Source organism: Psammomys obesus, unplaced genomic scaffold, assembly GCF_907164565.1.
Source record: "Psammomys obesus unplaced genomic scaffold, mPsaObe1.curated_primary_1811, whole genome shotgun sequence".
Classification (NCBI taxonomy): Eukaryota; Metazoa; Chordata; class Mammalia; order Rodentia; family Muridae; genus Psammomys; species Psammomys obesus.
In genome coordinates this window covers 3,730,522-3,754,665 of record NW_026596134.1, presented here as the reverse complement: position 1 = coordinate 3,754,665, position 24,144 = coordinate 3,730,522, and the positions used below count along the sequence as shown (strand labels likewise).

The window sequence follows — 24,144 nt, the reverse complement described above, 5'->3', positions numbered from 1 at the left end:
GGCCCCCTCCTCCAATGGCTGCCCCCCACCAATGACTGGCCCCCTCCACTGCAGCTCTTTGGGCACATGCATTTGCATTTTAATGTGATTTCCCCAGCTTAATATCATATAATTAGCATTTCCCATATTGTTAAAAGACTTTTGGATGCTGTAATTTTTAACGCTTATCTAGTACGAATGATGTACTTAATCAGTCCTTTGTTGTGGGTATTTATATTTCTGTGTTTTCTCTACTATAACAGGAAGGTGAGCATCTAACTCCTCAGGTGGGGCACTGGTCAGACACGTGTGTGTGTGCTAAGTCTGGGTAGCCCTGGATAGCCTGGTAGCCGAAGGACAGCTGCCTGCCTGCGCCATAGGCTCAGTCATCATTTTGCTTGTTTGGGGTACTGTGAAGCTGTGTAGGCCCAGAGTTCTGTCTGGACAGGAGCTGGTGCAGAGAGAAGGGCTATGTAGGGCGACCAAGGAGGGATCTGGGTTCAGAATCCCAGGACGAAGCAGGCAGAAACTAAGGTAGCAAGGCCAGGGGAGGCTGCCTTTTTCCCCTTGTGGGTCTTGTGTCCAGAACATCCAGGTCTGAAGTTCCTGATATCTTATGCCTCCTCCTGCCCTTTTCTTGTTACTCCGGCAAATCCTAGGAATTCAGACAGCATGCCAGACAAATACGGAAGTCAGATCTTGGTGTCAGGGCATAAACATCAGTAATAAGCATTGAGTGGGGAGGTAGAGGGAGCCCGAAGATGATGGGAGACTTGCTTCCTGTGTGGTCAGCATTAGAAAGTGGGTCCCGCAGCCTGCCTGTCCCTACCTTCACCCAGAGAATCCTGGGCCATTGCTGCTGCCCTCTGCATGGATCATAAAACCTACATCTCCCTGGCATATGCCACAAATGCTCAGGCATGTGGGTGCAGGAGGTTCTGTGTGTAAATGGATGTGTCCCACTCATTCTTAGTTCTGTCCCTTTACAGTTTGTGTTATCTAGGGTCTGCTTGTCCCTAGAGATGTCCCTGTCTCCAGTTCACTAGCCTGTTGGTCAGGCCGGCTTATCTCAGGCTCTTGTGCCCAGGTGCCCTGGCTTTGGAAGGTATAGAAGTGTGTGTGATAGTTGTTGGGGGAAAATGAGGCAGGCAGAGAAGCCCGGGCCTCACCCAAGAGAGATCCCTCCCCTCAGTGTCCTAAGGGGTTCCTGGATTGGTGGCCTCTACATTCGATGATGGCTGAGGTACATGCGCTCTGTGGTCTGTTCCCTCTACCCGCCCTGTGTGGGCTGGCGGACCTCTGTGCCCTTCACTGTGTTGCTTTCCAGGTCTGGGAACACCTGAGGGGCTGGCCTGTGGTTGCAGCACCCAGTCTGAGTTCTCTAGGGCTGGGGACTGGGGAGCAGCACTACTGGAAGCTGCTCTTGGTTCGAGGCTCCACTGTGACGTGAGGAAAAGCAGTGTTGCACTTGAGAGGACTGCCAACACGATGCGTGTGCCATCGGCTCTGTTTAGTCCCTTTCTCTCGTGTTCTGTGTCTGTACTTTGAAATTTCATAGTGGCCGGATGCTGCTTTCTTTTCTCCCCTGGGGGAATATGGTGGCAGTCACACCAGGAAGCACTAATTGAGCAGCTATTACCGTGAAGCATGGCGTCAGGTATCAGGCTGCAGATTCGTCATGGCAGTTTCCCGGCCTCCAGCTGGCTGTGTGGTCCTGGGCAGGTGACACCACCTCTCTGAATCAGAATCGTCTGCACAGTGAGGGTACTAACCTTGACTTCCCAGGATGCCCACGAGGATTGCGGGCAATACGTATGGCACACAGTAGGTGTTGGTTGCTCAGACCCAGCCCTCTGTGAGCTCCAGGGGGTTGCACAGTTTTCAGCTTGCTAACAGCAGGGTAGATGTGTTCCTGCAGCAGGGTGCACCCTGACTGAAATGCCAAGCATCTGTGCCGGCAGCACAGGGGTGATCATCACCCAGGGCAATGTACGGCCAGCACAGGCTCAACATTCTCCCGCACCTTTGATTAATTTTTAAAAGACAAAAGATAATTAATTATTGCCGAGTGTGGGCATTCGGGCTGCATGGAAAGAAGCTGAGGTGGAATCCTCAGTGTCAGCCATGTGGGTTGTAGTACACGGGGCCCCAGGAGCGGTCAACTCCATGTGGAAGTCTGGCCGTGACATTCACTCTGGGGAAGGAGCCACTGGGGCCCCCGTGGTGGCCATGGTAGGAGCGGGGCCAGGCTTCTCTTTTCATCTGCTCCTACTCCTTCCAAGTCCAGGGCCTTGGGACCTCTCGCAGGACAGCTCCTTGGGCTATATTGACAGGTTCACGCAAGAAGCGTGGGGGCAGGAGGAGCCACTGGAGGCCTCCGGGCTATCCTGGCCTTTGTTCTCCCTCTCACACTGGGTGCTGGAGACTAGTGTCACTGTGTCTCCCAGGTTAGTGGGCTGAGAGTCCTTGCCAGCTGATGTTCTCAGTTCTTTATTTTCCTTTCCCCCACCATCAGGAAGAAGCTGAGCCCCGTGATGTGGCCTGTGGGAAGCAGAACCCTGGTGTTCAGCTAGAAGGCTCAGCTGAGACCTTCATGTGGTCAGCTCCTTCCTCAGACTGGCGGGACTCCTGGGGGCCATACCTTATGGCCTACTGCACTTCTGCCCCAGCCCTGTCAGTTTAGGCTCCTCCTTATGGGGGCCTTCAAACAAAGAAGGGCAAACTGACCATGGAATGGAGGAGGATGGAGGTTCATCTCCACCAGGTTCTGATGTCACTATTGGGGAGGAAACTGGTTCCACCATGTTGTCTTTGGGGGCCGTGCCATGGGGATGACAGATCTCAAAGGGATGAGCTAGTGATTTCATATAAGTCCATTTAGGGTTTTTAAAGTATGCATAGGAGTTTTCCAGGTAACAGGTCACATTCGGGTATTTTAGGCCTAAGGATAGTGTCAAGCAAGGATATCATATGTAAGAGAATGTATGGTAAAGGGTTGTGTGGCTAGAGACCATATTACTTCTGTGTGTTTGTATGTGTGAGAGTGTGTATGTGCCTGGGTGCATGTGCGCACCCTCATTCAGAGGAAGTTTAGGAAAGCATGTCAGGCCAGTGGTTGGAAATGATCAGGGCAGGGCCTCCACTCCCAGTATTTGTGGATTGTGACCCAAAGCCAAACACTCCAAAGGGGGGCTTTGGATATGGGGACCTCCTCACATATCCTAGAGTGCTCTCAGCTTGTCCCCAGGGAGCCAGGCAGCTCATCAGTCACACCTAGGTGTGAAGGGGAAGGTGCCCTCCCAGCATATGGTTATTAAAGTGCGCCATCTTTAAGCCTCATTAGGCAGTGTTAAATGCTAATGAATTTAGAGAGGGGTGTCTTGGGGCCTCTGTTTCCTTGGAAACATTTGAGAGCAGGTGCTTTATAATGAGCTGTACCTATTTTAAAAGTGAGCGGCGAGGGCTCTTTGATAGGCCGGCTCTCAGATGCTGACGGGCAAGTGTGCAGAGTGGCGAGGAGCCGTGAGGCCAGTGGAGATGCAAGGCGCTCTCTGGAATAGCATCTCTCTGGTGGTTTCTATAGAAACCGGCCGGCACCTAGGTAGGAGAACAGCTGAGCTCCAGGTTTGCTTACGCAACACTGGGCACACCCAACATCAGAAGGCTGTGGATCCTGTGGGCAGGGGGACAGACGTGCGCTGCCACAGCTGTGCCACGTGATCTTAATTGTCTTTTCTCCACCTACCGCCTTAGTTCAGCTGTCCCCACCCTGCCTATTATTCAGGCCCAGCTGATGAGAGGTAGAATGAACATTTGTGGAGCTAATTCCTCCCTGCAGAGCACTTTAAAGAAACTTTTCATTACTGAAAAAATTTAAATATCCACCAAAGTAGAGAAGCTGCTTAATGGCCTTGCACCACCAGCATTCCTCCAAGTGGCTGTGAGCTGGTGGCCAGCCTTGTTCCATTCCAATCCCACCCATCCCCTACAGCCTCCCCTCTGCCCTCGCACCCGGTCATTTAGAAGCAAGGCTCAGACATCCATTTCATTTGTAAATACTTTTGTTTCATTTTCTTTTTTTAAGGACTTCAAAATTATCATAATACCATTATCCCTTGTAAGACTTGAGCAGTAATTCCTTAATACCATCAAATATCTAGTCTGAGTTCAGATTTCCCTATAGCCTCATAATTTGCCTTAAATAGTTGCCCTGTTCAAATCAGGGCCTAACCATTTGGTTGGTAAGTCTCTTCAGTCTTGTTTAATCTGCAGGTTTTCCTTATAGCGTATTTATTGGGCAATAAATTGGCTCCTTGTCCTTTATTTTCCTGATTTCATCCCTGTGGTGTCACTCTGACATGCCTCTGGTCTCTGCATCTCCTGAGCCACTCTATCCGGCAGCTCCTGACCCTGGCACGTGCCCACAGGTCACCTGGGGAGCTGTGTTCTGCACTACTTCAGCTCCTGCCGTCTACTCACGTCATATGGTCCAGGGGTCTCCACAGCCAGGGCTCTCTTCTTTACAGGCTTTAGTTACTATGCTCAGCTGTGGCCCAGAGTAGCCAATGGGAAATCTCAGCAATCAACAGCTCATGAGTTTGAAGTTGTTGCCCATTCTGAGCAATGTTACCCCGTCCCCTGCTGCCCACGGTCTCTACATTGTGTATGCTGCCTATCTGCCAATCACCCTGCTGCTGCCTCAGTTTTCAGAGTCTTTTGTGGCTGTGTTCACGTAACCATTGTTTACTTAATAATGACCCCCAAACCCAAGAAGAGAGATGTCTGCTACTCCATGTGTCGAAGAGAAGCTGTGGGGTGCTTCCTTCAAGTAGCAGGATAGTCATCAGAGGAAAGAAGAGTCACGTGTGGGGGTGGCAGAGAGCCCTCTTTCTTAGTGAGGTTCTACTGCTGTGACCAGACACCATGACTTCGGCAGCTCTTATACAGGAAACGGTTACTTGGGGCTGGTTTACAGTTTCAGAGACTTAGTCCATTACTGTCATGGCGGGAAGCATGGCGTCCCAAAGGTAGATGTGGTTCTGGGGAAGGAGGACCTGAGAGTTCTACACCTGGACCTGCAGGCAGCAGGAAGACAGGGAACCTCCAGGTCTTGCTTGAATATTTGAAACCCCAAAGCCCACCCTCAGTGACTTGTGCACTCCAGGAAGGCCATACTTATTCCAACAAGGACACCCCCCCCTAATTCTTATCAAGTAGCACCACCCCCTGATGAACAAGTATTCGAACATATGTGCCTGTGGGGCCGGTTCTATTGAAACCATCACACCCCAGGTCATTAAGGCATTTCAACACATCGCATGATCTACCTGGCTTTCACTATGGTGAATCCTTATCATAGTTCCATTTTGTTTTCAGTTATTGGTATTAAATTATAAGTTCAGTTTCATCATATATACGTACTGGTTTGGATATGATTCATGTCACAGGGCTAATGTTTTAGCAGTGGTCCTCAGTATGGTGCGGACAAGATATGGGGGCAAGATATGAGGCTGTGGGGTGGAGGAGCTAGTGTTGAGGCCACTGTTCCCAGGCACAGAACACAACATGGACTCCTATGACAGTGAGTGGCTCACCATTTTTCTTGTTACTTTGTTTCTCAAGACAGGGTCTCTCTATGTACCCTGGCTACCCTGGAGCTTGGTGTGTAGACCAGGATAGCCTCCAGCTCCTAAGAGATGGCCTGCCTCTGCCCCTAATGCTGCCCTAATGCCGGGATTAACGGTGTGCACCACCTGAACTTTCGAATTTTTATGTTGGTATTGGAGTTTTTCCAGCTGATTTTACTGCATTATGTGCTTTCCTATAGTCTATTAATGGGTTGTGTGGATTATTGAAAACAGTTAACTTTGGATTTCTGGCATGAGTCCAACTCAGCTGCCATACGCCATCCTTCTAACATGTGGCTGGGTTCAAGTCGACAATTATTATAAACTTTAAATCTATGAGGATTATTAATATGTATTTTATTTTAGTCTACTTTTAATGTGAGAGTAATACTGAACACAGAAAAGTGTACTGAGACTCCTTATGTTTTCTAACTATTCATGTAGGAAGAACTTTCTAACTATTCATGTTGGCTCTAGTTTTGCTTTAATCCTTGACAGAGTCCACCAGCAAGGCCATGTGGAGCTAGATTTTCTAGTACGAAGGTGATAAAATAATAACAACAACAATAATAAATATAATACCATAAGTAACAAAATACAATAATATAATACCATATATATATATATAATACCATATATAACACCATACATAACAATATACAATAATAGAACATCATATATAATAATATAATATTATAATATATAATAATGTGGAATTAGTGTAACAAAGGGCTCTTTAGGAATTTTGCTTCTCCCTTGATTATTCATAGGCCTTTTGTCTTTCAGAAAGTTTGGATGTCATCTAAGATCACAAACTCTGTTGTCTTATGTGTGTCTTCAGAGTTCAGCATCCCTCAGTGCTGCAGCAGTCCTAGCGCTTCCTTCTGAGCACGGCTCAAGTGTCGTTCCTGTAGCAGGACCTGCTTTTGGCATCTCTCACATTCAGGTTCAATGATGGCGAGTCCTCTTATTCATGATTAACACGTCATGCCATGGCTCTACCGTGTTCTTAGCTCCCTCTTCATACTATAGTGGAGGCTTGGTTGACATCATAAACAGAACGTGTTTGAAGTATGAAGGAAGTTTCATGAACTTTGACATATAGACATACATACAGACATATATATATATATATATATATACATACATACATACATACATACATACATACATGTATTCATACATATATACATTTTCTTATGTGTATAAAAAAAGGCCTTACCATGTAGCCCTGGCTGACCTGGAAATCTCCATGTAGACTAGGCTGTCTTTGAACTGACAGCAATTCTGCCTGTGCCTCCCAACTATGTGGACTATAGGCATGCACCACCATACTCAGCTACAAATATATTAACAGATATATAGAGTATGTATACATGTACATCTCCACAAACTATCACCACATCTGAATAATTAATATGTTCCCACCTTCAGAAATTGTTATAGTCCTGTGTTCACTTCTAGAAGTTCTACAGTTTGGGGTTTTATATTAAAATTAGATCCATTTAGTACTAAATTTGTATTTTGGTCACGGTTGGATGCAGTCTCATGTTTCTAACTATGGTGATTCATATTCCTGTAAGTTGTGTCTTTCTACTTATGCAGGATGTCAGCTGCTGGCCATGCGTGGGTTTGTCTTTGTACTCTGAGCTCCTTGTCTATCTGAATTGTTTTCATACCCTAAGAAAGAGTCTCAGAACTGGCTGGCACATAGTTGGTTCTTTCTCAGCTGTCTCATTTTTAAATTTTTTTTTTAAAGATTTACTTATTTATTTTTTTATGTATATGAGTCCTCTATCTGTATGTATACCTGCACACCAGAAGAGGACATCAGATCCCAGTATAGATGCTTGTGAGCCACCATGTGGTTGCTAGGAATTGAACTCAGGACCTCTGGAAGAGCAGACAGTGTTCTTACCCACTGAGCCATCCCTCCAGCCCTTTCATCTGTCTTAACCACTCTGGTCTTATCTCATCTACATTCTGATTTTACAATCACTTTGCCCACTAATGAGACAAAAAATGAGACAAGCTCTACGTGAACTTTGGTACTGTGTCTGCAGCTGGGAGAGAATTGAACTCAATGAGTTTGAGACTTGTGGTCCAGGAGCAGTCTTTGACATCTGTCAGGAATGCCTGCAGTTTTCCCAGTTCCTGGTCAGGCTTATCCCTGAATATTTTATGCTTTCGATACTGTAGTTGTAATTCATAGCTAGTAACTGGTTTTATAGCTATCTTTAAAAATTTCAATTTGTGATTGCTTATTGTTAGGGAGACAATACACATTTGAATATTTGCTCCGAGTGCTACTGTCCCTCCACACTCCTTAGTTCTGGCGTGTTCTTTGTAGATGTTAGCGGGTTCTTAAAAATAGGCAGTCATGTCACCTGTAAACCAAGTCAGTTTTACTTGTTCCTTTATCTACTAATAATTATCTTATGTACTCATTTTTACCTGTTTATCCATTTCCTTGCTGTGGATTCTACCCCGGACATGTATAACGCCTGGCCCCCTGACAGCGCACAGCCTTGCCTGCTCCTGATCCTAGAGGAGGATGTAAGCATTCTTCTCCTAGCTGCAGGTCATGCTGACTGTGGCTGTTTTGTTGGTGTGCAGTTCAGTTTCAGGATTTGTTCTTTTTTTCTCCCCTAATTTTCTGAGGTTTTAAAGTTGAGAGTTTTTGAAATTTATTAGGTACCTTTCCTGCTTTGATGGAATTGTGCCATGATTTTTTTTAATTCTATCAATGTGAGTTTTGTCAATTGATTTTTAAACATTTTTAACACCCTTGTATTTGTGGCATAAACCTCACTTCACCATGTCTTCCTTTTATGACATGTGCGTCCATCATGAGAGTCTGGATCTCAGGAGCCCTGGAAGTTGTGTGTGGGTGTGGTGTCAGGGTAAGCTGAGGAGCGTGCCGCTCCTTGCTTTTTTTGAAGATGTTGTTCAATTTGATATATTATTTCTTCTTTAAACACTTACTGAAATTAACCAGTAAAGCCATTTTGCATGAAATTTTCTTGGTGGAAAGGTTTGAAACTTTAAGTCAAATCTATTTAATAAACCGGTGCTTAAATTCAGCTCTGTATTTCTCTTTGAGTGACTCTTGGTGTCGTTTCTTTCAAGATGGCTACCCATTTCATCAAAGTTAGCAATTTGGATGTAATAGTTGTTGTGATGGCATTTTATATTTGAATAATTGCTAGTGGTGTCTTCATGCTCCACACATCCCTGACATGTCCAAGTAAAGATTTACAAATGTTGTCTTTCAAAGAGGCATATTTTGATTTCTCTTGGTTTTTTTGGTGGTTTTGCTTTTTGAAGAAACAGGAATTTCTTTTCTGTCCTGTTTACCCTTTCATCTGCCTCCTGTAGAATTTCATTTTCTCCTCTGTTTCTAGTCCCTTTCCGTGGGAGTTGAGGTCATCGCTTTAGACTTTTATTCTCTTACTCCATCAGCACCGACAATTTCCCTGTAGGCATCTCATCTCTGCTGAACAATGTTGATGTATTGTGTTTTTATTTTCATCCAGTTTGAAATACTTTCTCATTTCCTTTTTGATTTATTCTTGACCTGTGGATTATTTAAAAGTTTGTATTTAGATTCCAAATACATGAGAGTTTTCCAAATGCCTTTGTTATTTGTTTCTAACTTAATTCCCCTGTGGGCACAGGATGTACAGTGTATATTTTAGTCCTTTTAATTTGAGACTTGTTTGATGTTCTAACATGGTCTGTTTTGGACTGCCTCGTGTGCCATGTGTTCTACTGTTGTTGGGTATGATGGATATCAAAGATCGATTATATCAGCTTGGTTGTGAGTATTGTGTGGGTCTACTATATCATTTTTATTGCTCTGTCTTTTTTATAGGAGCACCTATGCAGTGGTTTGAATGTATATGTTTTTCCAACATGCACGTGCTGTAACATGAACCCTTAAGTGACTGTAATGCACACCTTTCTTGCTGCTGTGACTTAAGAAGAAGCAATTTGGTTATGAATCTCAGCATCTGCTTTGATACACTGCTAGGTAGAGTCTTTCAGAGGCCCTCCATGGTAGGCTCTTGTCCTGTTTCTTGTTTTTTCCTACTTCCAATGTCCATCCCATTTGTCTTTCTAAGTGAGGATTGATCATCTTACCCCAGGTCCTCCTTCTTGTTTAGCTTCTTTAGGTATACATATTTGAGACTCATAACCAAACCTTGGGCAGAGTGCAAGGAATCATATAAAAGAAGGGGGAGTTAGTAAGACCTGGAGGAGACAGGAGCTTCACAAGGACCAAATATATCTGGGTACAGAGGTCTTTTCTGAGACTGATTCTCCAACCAAGGACCGTGTATGGATATAACCTAGAATCCCTGCTCAGACATATCCCATGGCAGCTCAGTATCCTAGTGGGGACCCTAGTAAGGGGAACAGGGACTGTCTCTGACATGAACTCAGTGGCCTGGCTCTTTGGCCTCCCCCCATCCTGAGGGAGGAGCAGCCTTGCTAGGCCACAGAGGAGGACATTGCAGCCACTCCTGATGAGACCTGATAAGCTAGGGTCAGATGGAAGGGGAGGAGGACCTCCCCTAGCAGTGAACTTAGAGAGGGGCAGGGAGGAGATGAAGGAGGAAGGGTAGGATTGGGAGGGAATGAGGGAGGGGGCTACAGCTGGGATACAAAATAAATAAACTGTAATTAATGTAAAAAATAAAAATTTAATTAAAAAAAAGAAGAAGCAATTTAAGGAAGGAGAGCTTTCATCTGACATCTGACTCACAGTTTGAGTTGGGTAAACCCTCACAGTGGCAGATGCGTGGTGACCTGAGCAGGAGGCTGGCTGGCCACGCTGCATCCCTGCTCAGAAAGCAGAGCGTGAACAGGAAGTAGAAAGGCTTCAGTATCTCAAGGCCTGTCTCCCAGTGATCCACTTCCTCCAGCAAGTCTCCACCTCCTGACGGTTCTACAACCTTCCCAGACAGCCCCAGCAGCTAAGAAGCAGCTATCCACACCCAGCCTCTGCGGACATCTCACATTCAGACAACAGTGATGTATTACAGATGGGCCCAGGGCTAGTGGCATGGCTCAGTGGGTAAAGGTACCTGCCACACAAGTCTGGCGATCTGCGTTTGATCCCTGGGACCCACCTGAACGGGGAAGGAGAGGACCAACTCCACAAAGCTGTCCTCTGACCCCACTGCAGGTGGTGGTTCATGTGCCAACACATATAATATAAACCATCAGTGAGTTTTAAAACTTCTAAATCAAGAGATGAGTGCTTTGGGAGGTGACGCGTTAGGAGACGGGTGCTTTGGGTCATGAAGCTCTGTCCTTTCAAGTGGAATTAACATCCTCATACGAGGGACAGAGGGGAATAGTCAGGACCCATGCCCCCGCCCCGTGAACACAGTGTCTGTCTTCTCTGCTCCCTCGGCCTTGTGAGATGCAGCAGGAAGGTGCAGAACCTCAGGAGACACTGGCTCTGCTGGTGCTGTGACCCTGGGCTTTCCGACTACAGAGGTGTGAGAAATACTGTTCTCTTATCCCAGTTATCCCGATGAACTACAGCACACAGCGGTGCTGGCGACGAAGATCACAGCTGACTCCTTCTCAGTTCTCTTGGTTTGGGGTTCACTGCTTCTGTCTGAAGTGCTGTACTAGTTGTCTGAGGGCCAGGAGTCTTCTTTTCTGCTATGAACAAAAGTTCCCCAAAGAAGTTCCAACTGAACCTTCTGCAAGGCCCATTAGCACATCAGAGTGTCAGTGACGTGGGTGGAGAGGTTGGAATGTTGCCGGTCCACAGCCTAATTACAACTTATCTTGGGTGATCTTTATTCTCCTACTGCCCACTTCTGTATCAGACTTAATGTCTTGTGACTAACAGACAAAAACCTTTAGGAACATATAAACTTTACAGCTCCCTACTTTCTACCAAGAGAAAGCCTGAGAGTCTTTAGACAGCATCTGATGCCTGTGTCTGGGATTCTCTGCTTTGTTGTTCTGTGTCTACAAAAACCGTATGAAACTGCTTCCCATGTTCCCATGGAGTTCAGGGTCCCCCTCAATCTGTATCTTTTGTGTGGGGGGGGGGCGCGTGTGTGTACCACTGTGAAGATAATGGGGCAAGTATTGGGAGGCAGTTTTCTCCTTCTTCCAGGACTTGAACTCCATTCATCAGGCTTGGTAGCAGGCACCATTACCCACCGAACTGTGTCACCAGCTCTGTGTTTGTAGAGTTCTTAACAGCTGTCCTGCAACCTCTTTTCTGTAAGACTCTTATTGTACACAGACTTTCAGCCTCTCCACCCTGTGATACATTGTTATTATTTTTGGTAGAGATAGCTATTTTTAAAAATTGATAACAAAAATGGGTTGTACATCTTACTAATATGCTCTGTTCTCTCAGGTGGCCTTTGTGGGCGGTTAGTCTTGTCTAGTGGAACCAGGGCACTTCTCCATGGAGCTCCCTTCACCTCATTGCTCGTGGTAGTTATTAGTTTTGTCTCTGTGATCAAAACACATGAGAAGAAACAACTCAAGGGAAGGCTTCAATTTGGCTCAGCTTCAGAATTTCAGTCTGGCATGGCAGAGAGGGTGTGGTGGAGCTCACGGCAATGGAGTGAGTGGTACTACCCCTCAGCACAGGAGCCCTGGAACAAGTTGGCCAGAACCAGGCCTGCCCTGGTGACCCTCTCCTAAAAGTCTCAGGCATGACCTCTGTAACTAGCAGCACTGGCATAGAGATAAGCACCGATGAGCCACTGGGATTCAAGCCCTGGCAGGAAGCTACCCAGTGGCTGTATCATAAGGTTTTCTCCTTCAGGTCAGTGAGACAGTGCACAGCTCTGTCCCGGAGGAAGCTGTTGGCGTGACTGGCCTGTTCCTGCCTAGTAGTTCATGTCACAGGCCTGTGTAGTTTCCTGGTGTGAAGAATGACCTAATCATGGTTTGTCTTACCTGTCAGAAGATCCCCAGGTATAATTGGGCTCACACCCGCCTCATGACAGCGCTGACCATCTCTGTATTGCACACTCTGGAAACTGGCCTTTTGGTATATGTGTTTGGATATGTGTTTGCTAGATAGGCTGACGCCTCCATCTCTCAAATATCCCTCTTATTCACAGTGGCTTTCCCAGTATTAACGCATCCACTCTGGCTTTCATTTGATTAGCTTTAATATGGTGTGGTTTTCAACCACTCACTTACAGTCTATCTGTTTCATTTTATTTAAAGTGGCTTTCTAGTAGATGGTCCCGTTGAGTCTTTTTTATTTTTATTTATTTATTTTTGAAACAGGATCTGGCCTCAGACTGTTGGATCCAAGCAACCCTCCTGCCCCAGCTTCCTAAGCAGGCTGGCCTGCAGGTGGGTGGTATTACATCTTGCTTTGCTGGGTTTCTGAAAAACATTAAACCCAACCCAGTAGTTTTTAATTGGTGGCTTAAATAATTTACACACAAAGTGATTATTGATGTGGTTAAATTGGGCCCTACCATTTACTGTTTTGCATCTGTCTTGTTTTTCTCTATTCCTCTTCTTTCGTCTCCTTTGGATTCTGTGAACACTTTCTATTGTGTTCTTTCGCCTGGGAGAGTGTCCCCAATGGCCCCTGTATAGTGCCCTCCTCCTTTGTCCTTCTCCTTCAGGAAGTCCATTGACAAAACGGTTAAGGCTTCATTCATGTTTACTTTGGAATAGTAATTTGATCGAATAGTGGGCTTGCTTAGGACATCTGCCAATAGTGCCCACCGTATGGTTTTTACCTTCCTCTGTGTGCTTCCCCTTCCATGCTGATCTTTCTGTAGCTGCTCATTGGACTTCCCAGCCCACCTGCTGCTGTCTGTTCTTCTTCAGGTAGTCACTGCCTTTGAGTTCCAGAGCTTTTATCGCAAGGTGTAGATGGTAAGTGAGGAGCAGGGACCCTTGTAGGCTTGGTTTACTCCATTGCATCTTAGCATTGTTTTATGCTGTTAAAATCCTGTGGTTTTTCCCCCTGCACACACTGAGATGTTTCCACTCACCAGGCTCTGGGTAGGTGCCCTCTGCCGTCCCAGGTATGCCATCAGTACCACCCGACACACTGCCCACCAATTGTGTGCTACGTTACTGCAGTTCTTAAAGTCCTGGCCTGCCACCCTTGCCACTCTAGGGAGTCTCACCCGGGTTAGACACCACAGTCCGCTCTCTGGCAGCACTTGTGGCTTCTCTGCCCTCTCTGTGGGCAAAGCTAGGCAGCATTGGTTGCTTGGTTGGTTGGTTGCTTCTTTAAGACAGGGTTTCCTCTGTGTAACCCTGGCTGTCCTGGGACTAGCTCTGCAGATCAAGCTGGCTTTGACCTTAGGGATCCACCTGCCTCCATGCCCAATGGGAGTGTTGTTAGGACAGAACACACCATCTGTCCTCATGTCCAGTTCAAATGTAAGGCTGCAGACTTTTTTTCTTTTACTTAATGTTTATTTTAAACTTTTTGTGGGAAATTTTTATTTCCGTTTATCTTGACCCTCTTTCGGTATTAGCAGTGGATGGCTGGAAAATGCGCTAACCTTCTTATAGGTTCTTTTTGTTGTTGTTCACAATGTAGATCCACTTAGGACTAATGTCAGATTGCTGGTTTTCCATTAATAACGTGTATTCAACTAAGGAGCTGCCATTAAATTATCGTGCTTTAAACTCTCTTAAAAGCAATCCTATTTGTGCGGTTAACCTACCAAATCAATACTTGGTTAATTTGATTTGCTTAATTATGCCTTCACATTTTAAAAATTGCTTTTTAAGTTAATTTTGTAGTATAATTTAATTTAATAAAATATGTCCATGAATCTAGAGAAAGAGTTGGCAACCAGAGCATACAAGCCCCATCTGGCCTATGACCTATTTTTATATGGCCCCTGAGCTAAAAGTGGGTTTTATGTCTGTAATCAACTCTAATATGGACACACACACACACACACACACACACACACACACACACCCCACACATCTTCGCTGCAAGAGTGTCTTTTTTTTTTTTTTAATACATGGTCCATAAAACCTAAGCTGCTTACCATCAATGACCCTTATTTGTGGGTGAAATTTGCCAAGTAAGATCTTTTTTTTTTTTTTTTAAAGATTTTTTAATTTATTATTTATACAATGTTCTGCCTGCATGTACACCTGTATGCCAGGAGATGGCACCAGATTTCACTATAGATGATTGTGAGCTGTCTTGTGGTTGCTGGGAATTGAACTCATGACCTCTGGAAGAGCAGCCAGTGCTCTTAATCTCCGAGCCATGTATCCAGCCCAAGTTAGATCTTTTTTAAAAAGGTTTTTTATTTTTAAAATGTGTGTGTATATGTATGTATGCTACATGTGTGCAAGCCCCCAGGGAGGCCAGAAGGAGGTGTTGGAGTCCCTGGAGCTGGACTTATGGCTGGATGTGACGTGGATGCTAATGAGGGGGCTGTGGCTGCTGAGAACTGCGTCCAGGTCTTCAGGAAGCGCAGTGAGTGCTCCTAACCTGTATGCTGTCTCTCCAGCCCGCAGGACATGACTCACATTCTCCTGGTAGCCCCATCTCACCCATTTTGTCCCTCACTTCCTCTGCTGGTGAAGAATGCTTATTTCTACTTAAGCTTAAATTTCTATTATTAGTTTATTTATTAAATGGGAGCTTAAGTGTCACATGCTGGCCTCAAACTTACTGTGTGGCTAAGGATGACTTTGAACTTCACATCCTCCCCTCTCTTCCTCCCAAGTGCTGAGACTGTGCATGGCTCCACCACACCTGGCTATTCCTAATGATGTCAACACTAGCACACACACTGGCCAGTCACCCTCAGCGCAAGGTTGCAACAAGGCTCTGAACCCGTACGGGGCTCTGGAGACAGGCTCAGACGAGCACGGCAGTATCCATGTCCTCACTGTGCTTTCTGAGGCGTCTGCTGGGCCCTTTCTGGTTCTTTACTGTCTTTGACACAGTGCTGACATCTTGGCGCCCTGTCAGCACAGCTCTATGACCAGTTCTTGGCTGTGGGGTGGGCCGTGGGCAGCAGAGCACCAGCACATCTCTAGTGCTGCTTGGGGTTGCTCGCCCCTCCTCGCAGGGTCTGTGCATGTCTGCCAGCAGCTTATAGCTGTCCGACACCTTGACACCACCCAACAGAGGTGCTGTCAGACTCTGGGAGTTTGCTCATTTAATAGGCAAGGGATGACATTTAAGTTTGCTTAAATTGCTCTTGTTATGAGCAAGGTCGAAGCCATTTCCCTGTTGATGAGCTGCGTCCTCTCGTCGGCTTCTGTGGAACTCTGGCTTTCTCGTCTTGCCTCGTCTCGTCTCAGAAGCTGCTAGTGTTGCAGATGGTACCCTTTGCATCTAATACACATTACAAATGCCTCCCCCACTTGGCTTTCCTTTACTCATTCGCTGCTTATCTGCTCGTTTTCTGCCTATGAGTGGGTCATGTTAGTTACTTGTTAACTTGGTCAGTCTGACTGGCTTTTCTCTCACTGCTCCTGGCTCCAGAGCCGTAGCCCAAGGCCCACAGAGGATCCAGCCATGTTTTTCTTCTCATATTTATATGGTTTCCTTTCTTTTATTAATGTAAATTTTTTGTTGATTCTCCAATGTCTACAGACACTTCAGTGGTCACTACCAAAGCTTATGTGACTGTCTCAATCTTAGAGACAAGCCCTGTACCCATGCTAGAGCTGGCATGTATAGACTGTCACATCTTACACTCGAAGAAGCCCATATGCCTGTTATCACGGAAGTGGAACAATCTGGGAGCAGAGACCTGGGCCAGGGCCAGAACCTCGTTGTAGCAGCTCATGAAATCTGTGAGAGCCAGGGGCCCAAAAGAGGCAAAGCTGCGCCTTTGTTGAATTAACAGTACAGTGGAGGCCAGGCTGATTGGCCACAGGTGGTCTTCATTATCCAGATATGGCACGAGCTGTCCTCTATCTTCCCCAAGGCCAGTTTTTCCAGTGGGCCTGCGGTTGCCAGTGGAGGCTGTCCTCCTTGGCTCCGGTCCTGGGTTAGGGTGTGCCAGCTGCCAGGGTAATAATCAAGGTTGCCGTAAAACTCACCAGCCAGTTGCACAAATGGCTTGTCTGATCCACAGGGCATGTCACAGCGGGAAGGAAAGTCTGTCATGCTTGGTGATGAGCACTCAGAAGGCCAGCCTCCTGCCCACAGCTGTGCTTCATTGGCAGGGTTCGTCCATAATACGGCGTGTTTCCCAGCCATTTGCCTTTATGATGCCCTAATGAACTGGGCCATTTCTAGCCATCCTGAGAAGATGTATGCCTTTTGTCCTGGTAACATTTACTTGGAAGGTGCAGGGTACAGGTAGTTCTGTCATGGGTGGCTGATGGTCCCTAGGTATGTCTTTCTGAGAGAGGGCACTTCCATGCTGTTGTGTTGACTTAGAAAATACAGGGAGAGACCCGGGTGCCTCCATCATTTCCTGGCCTCACCCTTGCATAGCCCAAGGAGGCTTCAGAGACCATCATGTAAAGGCCACATGTATCCCAGGGCACACATGTGCCCACTCACTGCTGTTCTCTGTGAGCTGGAGGACATGCATGCACCAGGGGGAAGAGTATGGGCCACTTCCAGAGATACGTCTAGAGGTGAGAGTTCTCGGTCTGCATCTACTCTTCTTCCTAGTTATCTCTTGACTGCCTTGCAACCTAGTCTGCCTTGATGGAGAGAGATACAGGAGAAGGGGGAATGGAGGTGTCTTGGCATGGCCACAGCAGTGCCAAGTGACACATGAGAACGGGTTTAAAGGTGGTGGGATCGAACTGCAAATTGCTTAGGGGGTGTACAGGCCCAGCGAAGAGACTCCAGAGCCGAGGTGAGCCCTCTGTTTGCTTCCAGACCTCTCTGCCCACCAGCAAACTGCAAAGGCCGCAGTGGCCAGCACTGTGCTTGAACACTGCGTGTTGTGTAAGCGTGTGGGACAGGCTTCAGGGACTGTGAAATGCCCTGTCCTCTTCCAGGTCCTAGGCACTGCCTCAGCTTCAGACCTAGCTGGCACATATCTCAGCAAGCAGTGTGGGCCCTGGCTGCTTGGAGCTCTTCCCTGCTACCCTATGGAACTATGCCCATGAGTCCTGGTCTTCGGGGTGACACACAAGAACTTAGGCAGTTCCTGTTGCTAGAGGAGCTGCTGTGAGCATCTGTGAGGGGCAGACTGTCTGTCACCCTGCCCTGCCTTGATGGCTCTGCAGAGATGGCCTCTCTTCTTCAGGGCATGTGGGGGTGGGGTGGAGGGGGGAGACCCTGATGTCACTTCAGTAGAAGGCTATGTGTGAAGAGGCAGGAACTGGCCAGCAGATAACCTAGTTGTGAGCCCCCAGGGAAGGGCTGGGAGAGGAGAGGCTTGCCCTCACATGGCCGTGTGAATGTCCCTCATTTGTTAGCCAATGGAACGGATGACCCCCGAACTGTGTGTCTGCTGTAGCCACATGGTGGCGCCCAGGGAGCTGATAACCCCGTGGCCAGGTCCCGGTGGGCCGGTTGGAGTCTGGCTATGCTTTCCTTTCCGACAGCAGTGGGTGGCCATTGCAGTATTGCAGCTGGCATCTCGCCATGCTGTGCCATGTGAGAGCTTACTCAGCGGAGGCGATCTGAGCCTTGTGCTGGGCCCCACCCCTGCCCACAGCAGGCATGTCAGCGCGGGAGCTGGGTATGGTGCACTGAAGACAGTGGCAGGGCTAGGCGCTTGGTTCCCTTCGCTTGGGGGACAGGTGGCTGTGAAACACTGGTGATGAGCCTTAGAGAATAAAGCATATCTTTAAATGTAAAATGCATTCTGCTGGGTGGCAGGTGGGCCTCCACGAGTTCAAGGCCAGCAAGTTCCAGAAAACAAAAGTAAAAATGAAAAGGTAACTACATTCTGAGATTAGAGATGCTGGTGTTATTGTCAGCCTCCAAGAACCCTTGTTCCCCGTGCCGTTGTCACTCACCTGGGGACAGTAGTCCAGGCTTTGTAGCCGTGAGCTATGTGACACTGTCTGTCCCTCTCAGAAGCATGACCCCATTATTGCTGGATAGCACTCTGCTCCTTAGGCACCTGAGGGCAAGGTGGGAGCACCTTCCCCAAAGGACAGCTGCTGTGGAGGGACCCTGTCATCCCAGGAAGCAGCTGCATCTCATTGGCCCCACCCATGTACTAACAGAAGTGGCGTGGGCACAGTCATCAGGCCAGCTTTCATCTGGGAGGCCCGAGGCTCCCTAGAGCAACAGATATGACCCAGTGAGGTTGGAAAGTTCCGTGAAAGCACATGTGTCGGGGCTGCTCAGAGTGTGTACAGCCCCCAACAGCTTCATTAACCCTGTGCATCCTGAGTACTCCATAACTGTCCCGGGCGCTCTCGCTGTGTGGGCACCTTCCGTGTGCTCCCAGGGCCGCCATGAGGACTAGTGTCCACTCTTGCAGGTGGTGAGAGGCTACAAGGCCACCATCCAGCAGACCCTGGACATCCTCTTCCTCCAGGAAGGCTCTGAGTTCCTAAGCAGCACTGACGCATCCACTCGGGACTCTGCTGACCGAACCATCATTGCCTGGGATTTCCGGACCTCTGCCAAGATCTCCAACCAAATTTTCCATGTGAGAAGCCCTGTGGAGCGTTGTTCTTGGTGTCAGCCACAGGGGATATTCCTGTAGCCCTGGGCCCTTCTCTGCCTTGGGGAGGAGATCACCTACTTGAAATACCTGGAGCAGGGGTAGGCATAGGTCAGGTCCAGGCCTGCTTCAACAGAGGATAGCCTCTGCAAACTGCCCTTTCTGGTGCAGCCACCCATGGCTTTGATAATACCACCTCATGGAGTCCTAAGAATTAGAGAAGGAGAATGCGTATGAAGATCTAACAGTCGGCCGCAGAGATTCCTCCATAACGGTGTAATTGTTGTTACCAACCTGCCAGCGTCATCTCTGCCAACCTCACTATTGCTGTGATCACCACTGCTGCCATCACCATCTCTATCATCAGCATTACTATCTCCGTTATCACTACTATCACTACCGTCACCATTTTCACCATCACTGTGATCACCGTCTCCATCACCCTCATTATCACTTCTGCCACTCCCACTGTCACTGCGGTTACTACCATCACCACATTGTCGTGATCAGCATCACCATCTCTACCGTCACCATCATTACCATCACCACCACCACCTCCACTACCATCACCATCAATCACTGGTTACCAGCACCAACTCCACCACTACTACCATCTCCATCACCATCACTGTCAATCACTGATTACCACCACCAACACTACCATCACCACCATCTCCACCACATCACCATCAATCACTGATTATCACCATCAATTCCACCACCACCACCATCACTATCAATCACTGATTGCCAGCACCAACTCCACCACCATCTCTATGGAAATCATGGTCATGGTCAGCACTGCCATCACCATATGTGCTTACTATCACCTTCTTTTGGTTAGGTAAGCTGTTACTGGTCTCCTGGGTGTCCTGGGCCTGGTCTCAGGTGTGACCATGAGTGCATCTAGACCTCTTCTCGGCCTTGTCCCTCCACTCAGTGGATTCCAGGTGAACCTGAGCACCAGGAGGAACTAGAGAGCGGGCTTGACCTCTGAGAGCCTCATGCCTCAGAGAACCTCACAGAGTGAGGCACGAGGCAGGTGGCCACCCGCTGCCTCTTCTCTGCCTCCACAGGCTCAGGGACAAGTGAGTGCTCTTCCAGGATGCCTCATTAGGAGGCCAGCTCATCACCCAGCTATGCCAATGGGGCTGTCGGGAAACTGTAGAGATCTAGTCTCAGGCTTAAGGACAGTCTTAGAGCTGGGTGTGGCAGCACGTACCTTTAATCTCAGCACCCAGGAGGCAGAGGCACGATGATCTTTTTAAGTCTGGGGACCAGCCTGGTCTACATACTGAGCTCCGGATCAGCCAGGGCTGCAGAGTGAGACCCTGTCTCAAGTACCTTTATATATTATATTGGGGGCATTTTCCAGTTTGCCACAGGCTCACAGATGATACTACAAAATGGAAAGGAGTAAAGAAATGAGACCCCTCCCCGCTTGAGTGCTCTGCAGAAGGGGTATAGCATGTCGACATCTTGAGACCTGCTTCAGACCGCAGAGCAGCACACTAAAACGGTGTTGTGTTAAGGCTCCCGAGTGTGAGGTAGCTTGTTGTAGTAACAGCAGTCCATACAGACTGCCAAACCAAGGCCTAGGAGAAGGGGACAAAATCCCAAGAGCTGAGTTCGGAGGATCTGTGGGAGGCAGAAACCCCTAGTCACCCTTCCGTGGTCCTCCTTTCTCAGGAGAGGTACACCTGCCCCAGCCTCGCCTTGCATCCGAGGGAGCCCGTGTTCCTGGCACAAACCAATGGCAACTACCTGGCACTCTTCTCCTCCGTGTGGCCCTATCGGATGAGCAGACGGCGACGCTACGAAGGTCATAAGGTACCCCATCTCTGCCACTGAGGTCAAATGCTGGCCATTGGCCCTGAAGCTTCCATCCAGGCAGCACCAGGACCTCAGGGCATGTGGATCCTCTGGGCCCTCTGCTGCTTAAGTGGATGACTGCTGGCTGTGTGGGCAAGGGTCCCCTCAAGGCTCAGGCCACATCTAGTGCCTAGCCACAGGGCAGGAGAGCATGCCAGTTCACAAGTCATGGGGGGTGGGCACAGGAACAGAGGAGGCTAGACTTGGGAGCCATTTCTCTGTGTGACCCTTTCCTGCCTGAGGCCCACTTTGCTGGGCTGGAAGAGGCTGGGGACTCACTGGTGCCAGCCCCCAGCTCTGCAGAAACTGCTGCATCTGGGTTCATTACACTATGGCCAGGTGCTGCCACCTGTGATGCTCACAGTAGTGCTTGCTCTACAGGCGAGCTACACACCCAGACTGTTTTTAAGTGAGTTTACAATTTGTGTTGGGCATTGATGACTGTCCTGGAGACCTACAGCACATGGGTTTGACATGACTGCTAGGCCCAGTGGCCTTGGGGACACCAGGTCACACCGGCCCCCTGAAGCCTCACAGCAGGAGCTCAGCCTTTGGCCTCAGGGTCATGAAGTGTAAAGCCAACTTTGTGCTCGTCAGCTTCTTGGCGTCTGCCCATCCTTTGTAGTGTGGGGTCACAGCCTCTCTGGTAGCCCACTCTGCCTCTTTCTCCACAGGTGGAAGGCTATGCGGTGGGTTGCGAGTGCTCCCCGTGTGGCGACCTGCTGGTGACAGGCAGCGCTGACGGCCGCGTTCTGATGTTCAGCTTTCGCACTGCCAGCCGGGCATGCACGCTGCAAGGGCACACGCAGGCCTGCCTCGGCACCACCTACCACCCTGTGCTGCCTTCCGTCCTTGGCACCTGCTCCTGGGGAGGAGACATCAAGATCTGGCACTGACTGGAAACAAAGGCCCTCCTCCTGAGCAGGCGACACTGAAGTTGGCTGGAGGTTAGGCCAGTGCTTAAGAGGCTGCTTCTGCTGCCTGCTGAGCCACACTGACTCCTCTGGAAAATGGGGGTGAGAAGCCATCTCAGTGTGTGAGGACTGCGTTAGTAAAGGCATTGGCCAAGTGGCTGGTGATGCCCAATCAATACAGAGTGTTCTGTAGTTTTTCTTAATGTCCTTTCAGCAACGAACACACTATCAGCAGTGTCCCCTTGCCTTCTCACTACAGGTAGGGGACTTCAGGTTGGGCTGTCACCTGCTGGTCCCTACAGTTTTTATCCTCGGGACAGTGGGGGCTCTGGCTTGGGTCTGCCCAGGAGCTCTGTGTAGGAGCTCCACAGGTCCCGGACACTCACCTGCTCCCTTTTTACACATCAATAGTTGTGTTATGCGCCATCCATCTCTGGTCCCCTACTCTGCTGCTTGCCCACTGCCAGGTAGGTGGTCTGTGCTGGCCACAGCTAAGTGTCTGTCCTGGAAGGAGTGATGAGGACAAGCAGGGTCCCAGAAGCACCTTCAGGGACTGACTGGGCTGGGTTAGGAAGTGTGGTGGTTTAAATAAGAATGGGCCCCATGGGCTCATCTAGTTGACTGTCTAGTGGAACTGTTTGAAAGGATTACAAGGATTAGGGAGTGTGGCCTTGTCAAAAGCCCAGGCTGGGCCCAGTCTCTCTCTCTCTCTCTACTTTCCAATCAGGATGTAGAACTCCTCAACTACTGCTCCAGCACCACGCCTGCATGCAGCCATGCTCTGCATCATGATGATAATGGACTAAACCTCTGAAACTGTAAGAAAGGCCCAATTAAATGTTTTTTTTTTTAATAATAATAATAATTGCCGTGGTCATGGTGTCTTTTCACAGCAATAGAATAGTGACTAGGTAGACTAAAAGTGACACCAGGTCACTCCCTGGTGACCTGGGAGGCCCATGAGTCTCAACCATTACCAGAATTGTAATTGAGACTGTCCAATGGCCCAGGAGCTCACTTACAGGTTGGGGTGGGTCCCACAGTGTTTGGAAGAGACAGGAAGGGGAGGAGAGGAAAAGGGAGGGGGGATGAGAAGATAGAAGGAGGCCTGGGATTTGGCAGAGGGGTTTGTGGCTTCATACCTTACTCCATTCTGCAATCTAGTCCCGGTCAAGACCTGTCCCCTTCCTTCCCTTCTGCCTCCGTTCCTCGTCTGTGAAGCCAGAAGTCATGGGGGGCAGCCTGAAAATGTACTGGGGAGCTGAAGGAGTATGGTCATACTGAGTACCCAAGTCTGAGGGCCAGAGGTGGCCCAGAGGTGCTGTGTGAAGATGTTTAATTTAGTGTCCAAGGCATGGAGGGGCACCCCTACCAGGGGAAGCAGGTCAGGGCCCTGGGCTAGGGCATATCCTAAAGCTCCTGTGTCTTTCCTGCCACAGTAGGTCAGCCCAGCTTTCCTCCTCCCCAAGCCAATGGCTGCCTCCTTTGTGCTCGGCTGCCTCGGGGCCATTGTACCCACCATTCTGACCCTAGGCTGCTGTCCTTTCCCCATAGGCATACCCTCTCCTCATTAAGGGGTCTGCAGGGGAGCAACACAGGGTCCTTCTCCCTCAAACGCTGGGTTCCACCCTGTGCCATGCCATGCCACACCAAGCTGTGCTGTGCTGTGCTGTGCTGTGCTGTGCTGTGCTCAGGTATGGAGTAAGCCCCCTGGGCAGAGCTTGTGTCCTCTTGTGTCCCTGGCTCATAAGTGTTCAACGAATAACTTCTGTGTAGCCTGTCAGGCTTTGGGACCAGTCAGATTTGAAGTGTGCCTATATTCCCTTCATTATTGTATGATCTTAGGTAAGCTGTGTGGTCACTCGGTGTCTCAGTTTCTCCTCCAGAAGAACAGCATGGGGCCCACCTGCAGTGGGTGTTCTGGATACGTGGATCTGTGCTGCTGGGTAGAACTGAGCCCATTCAGGCTGGATACTGGGCTACCTTTCATTCTAGGCTTTGCTGTGGCAGGCTGCGGGCTGGTGGGAGCCCCTCCTGCTGTTGCTGTCCCTTTTGCATGGGTTTTAGCACGGTCCAGATTTAATCTCAGTGGAGACTGCTGGCAGGAGCTGCCTCCTTCCTTCCCGCTTGACAAGCCTCATGGAGAGCTTT

At 48.6% G+C, this 24,144-nt stretch overlaps 1 protein-coding gene across 2 annotated transcripts in view; it reads left to right on the top strand.

Annotated features, from left to right (window-relative positions):
• Wdr25 (WD repeat domain 25) overlaps window positions 1–22,171 on the top strand; it is a 135,236-nt gene extending 113,065 nt beyond the window's left edge. For both annotated transcript variants that reach the window (XM_055593009.1, XM_055593010.1), the window contains exons 5-7: window positions 19,022–19,192; window positions 20,897–21,037; window positions 21,754–22,171. In XM_055593009.1, the coding sequence (XP_055448984.1) occupies window positions 19,022–19,192; window positions 20,897–21,037; window positions 21,754–21,975 (534 nt within the window). In that variant the 3' untranslated portion in view covers window positions 21,976–22,171. The remainder of the gene's footprint in view (window positions 1–19,021; window positions 19,193–20,896; window positions 21,038–21,753) is intronic.
• Window positions 22,172–24,144: the final 1,973 nt, after the last annotated feature.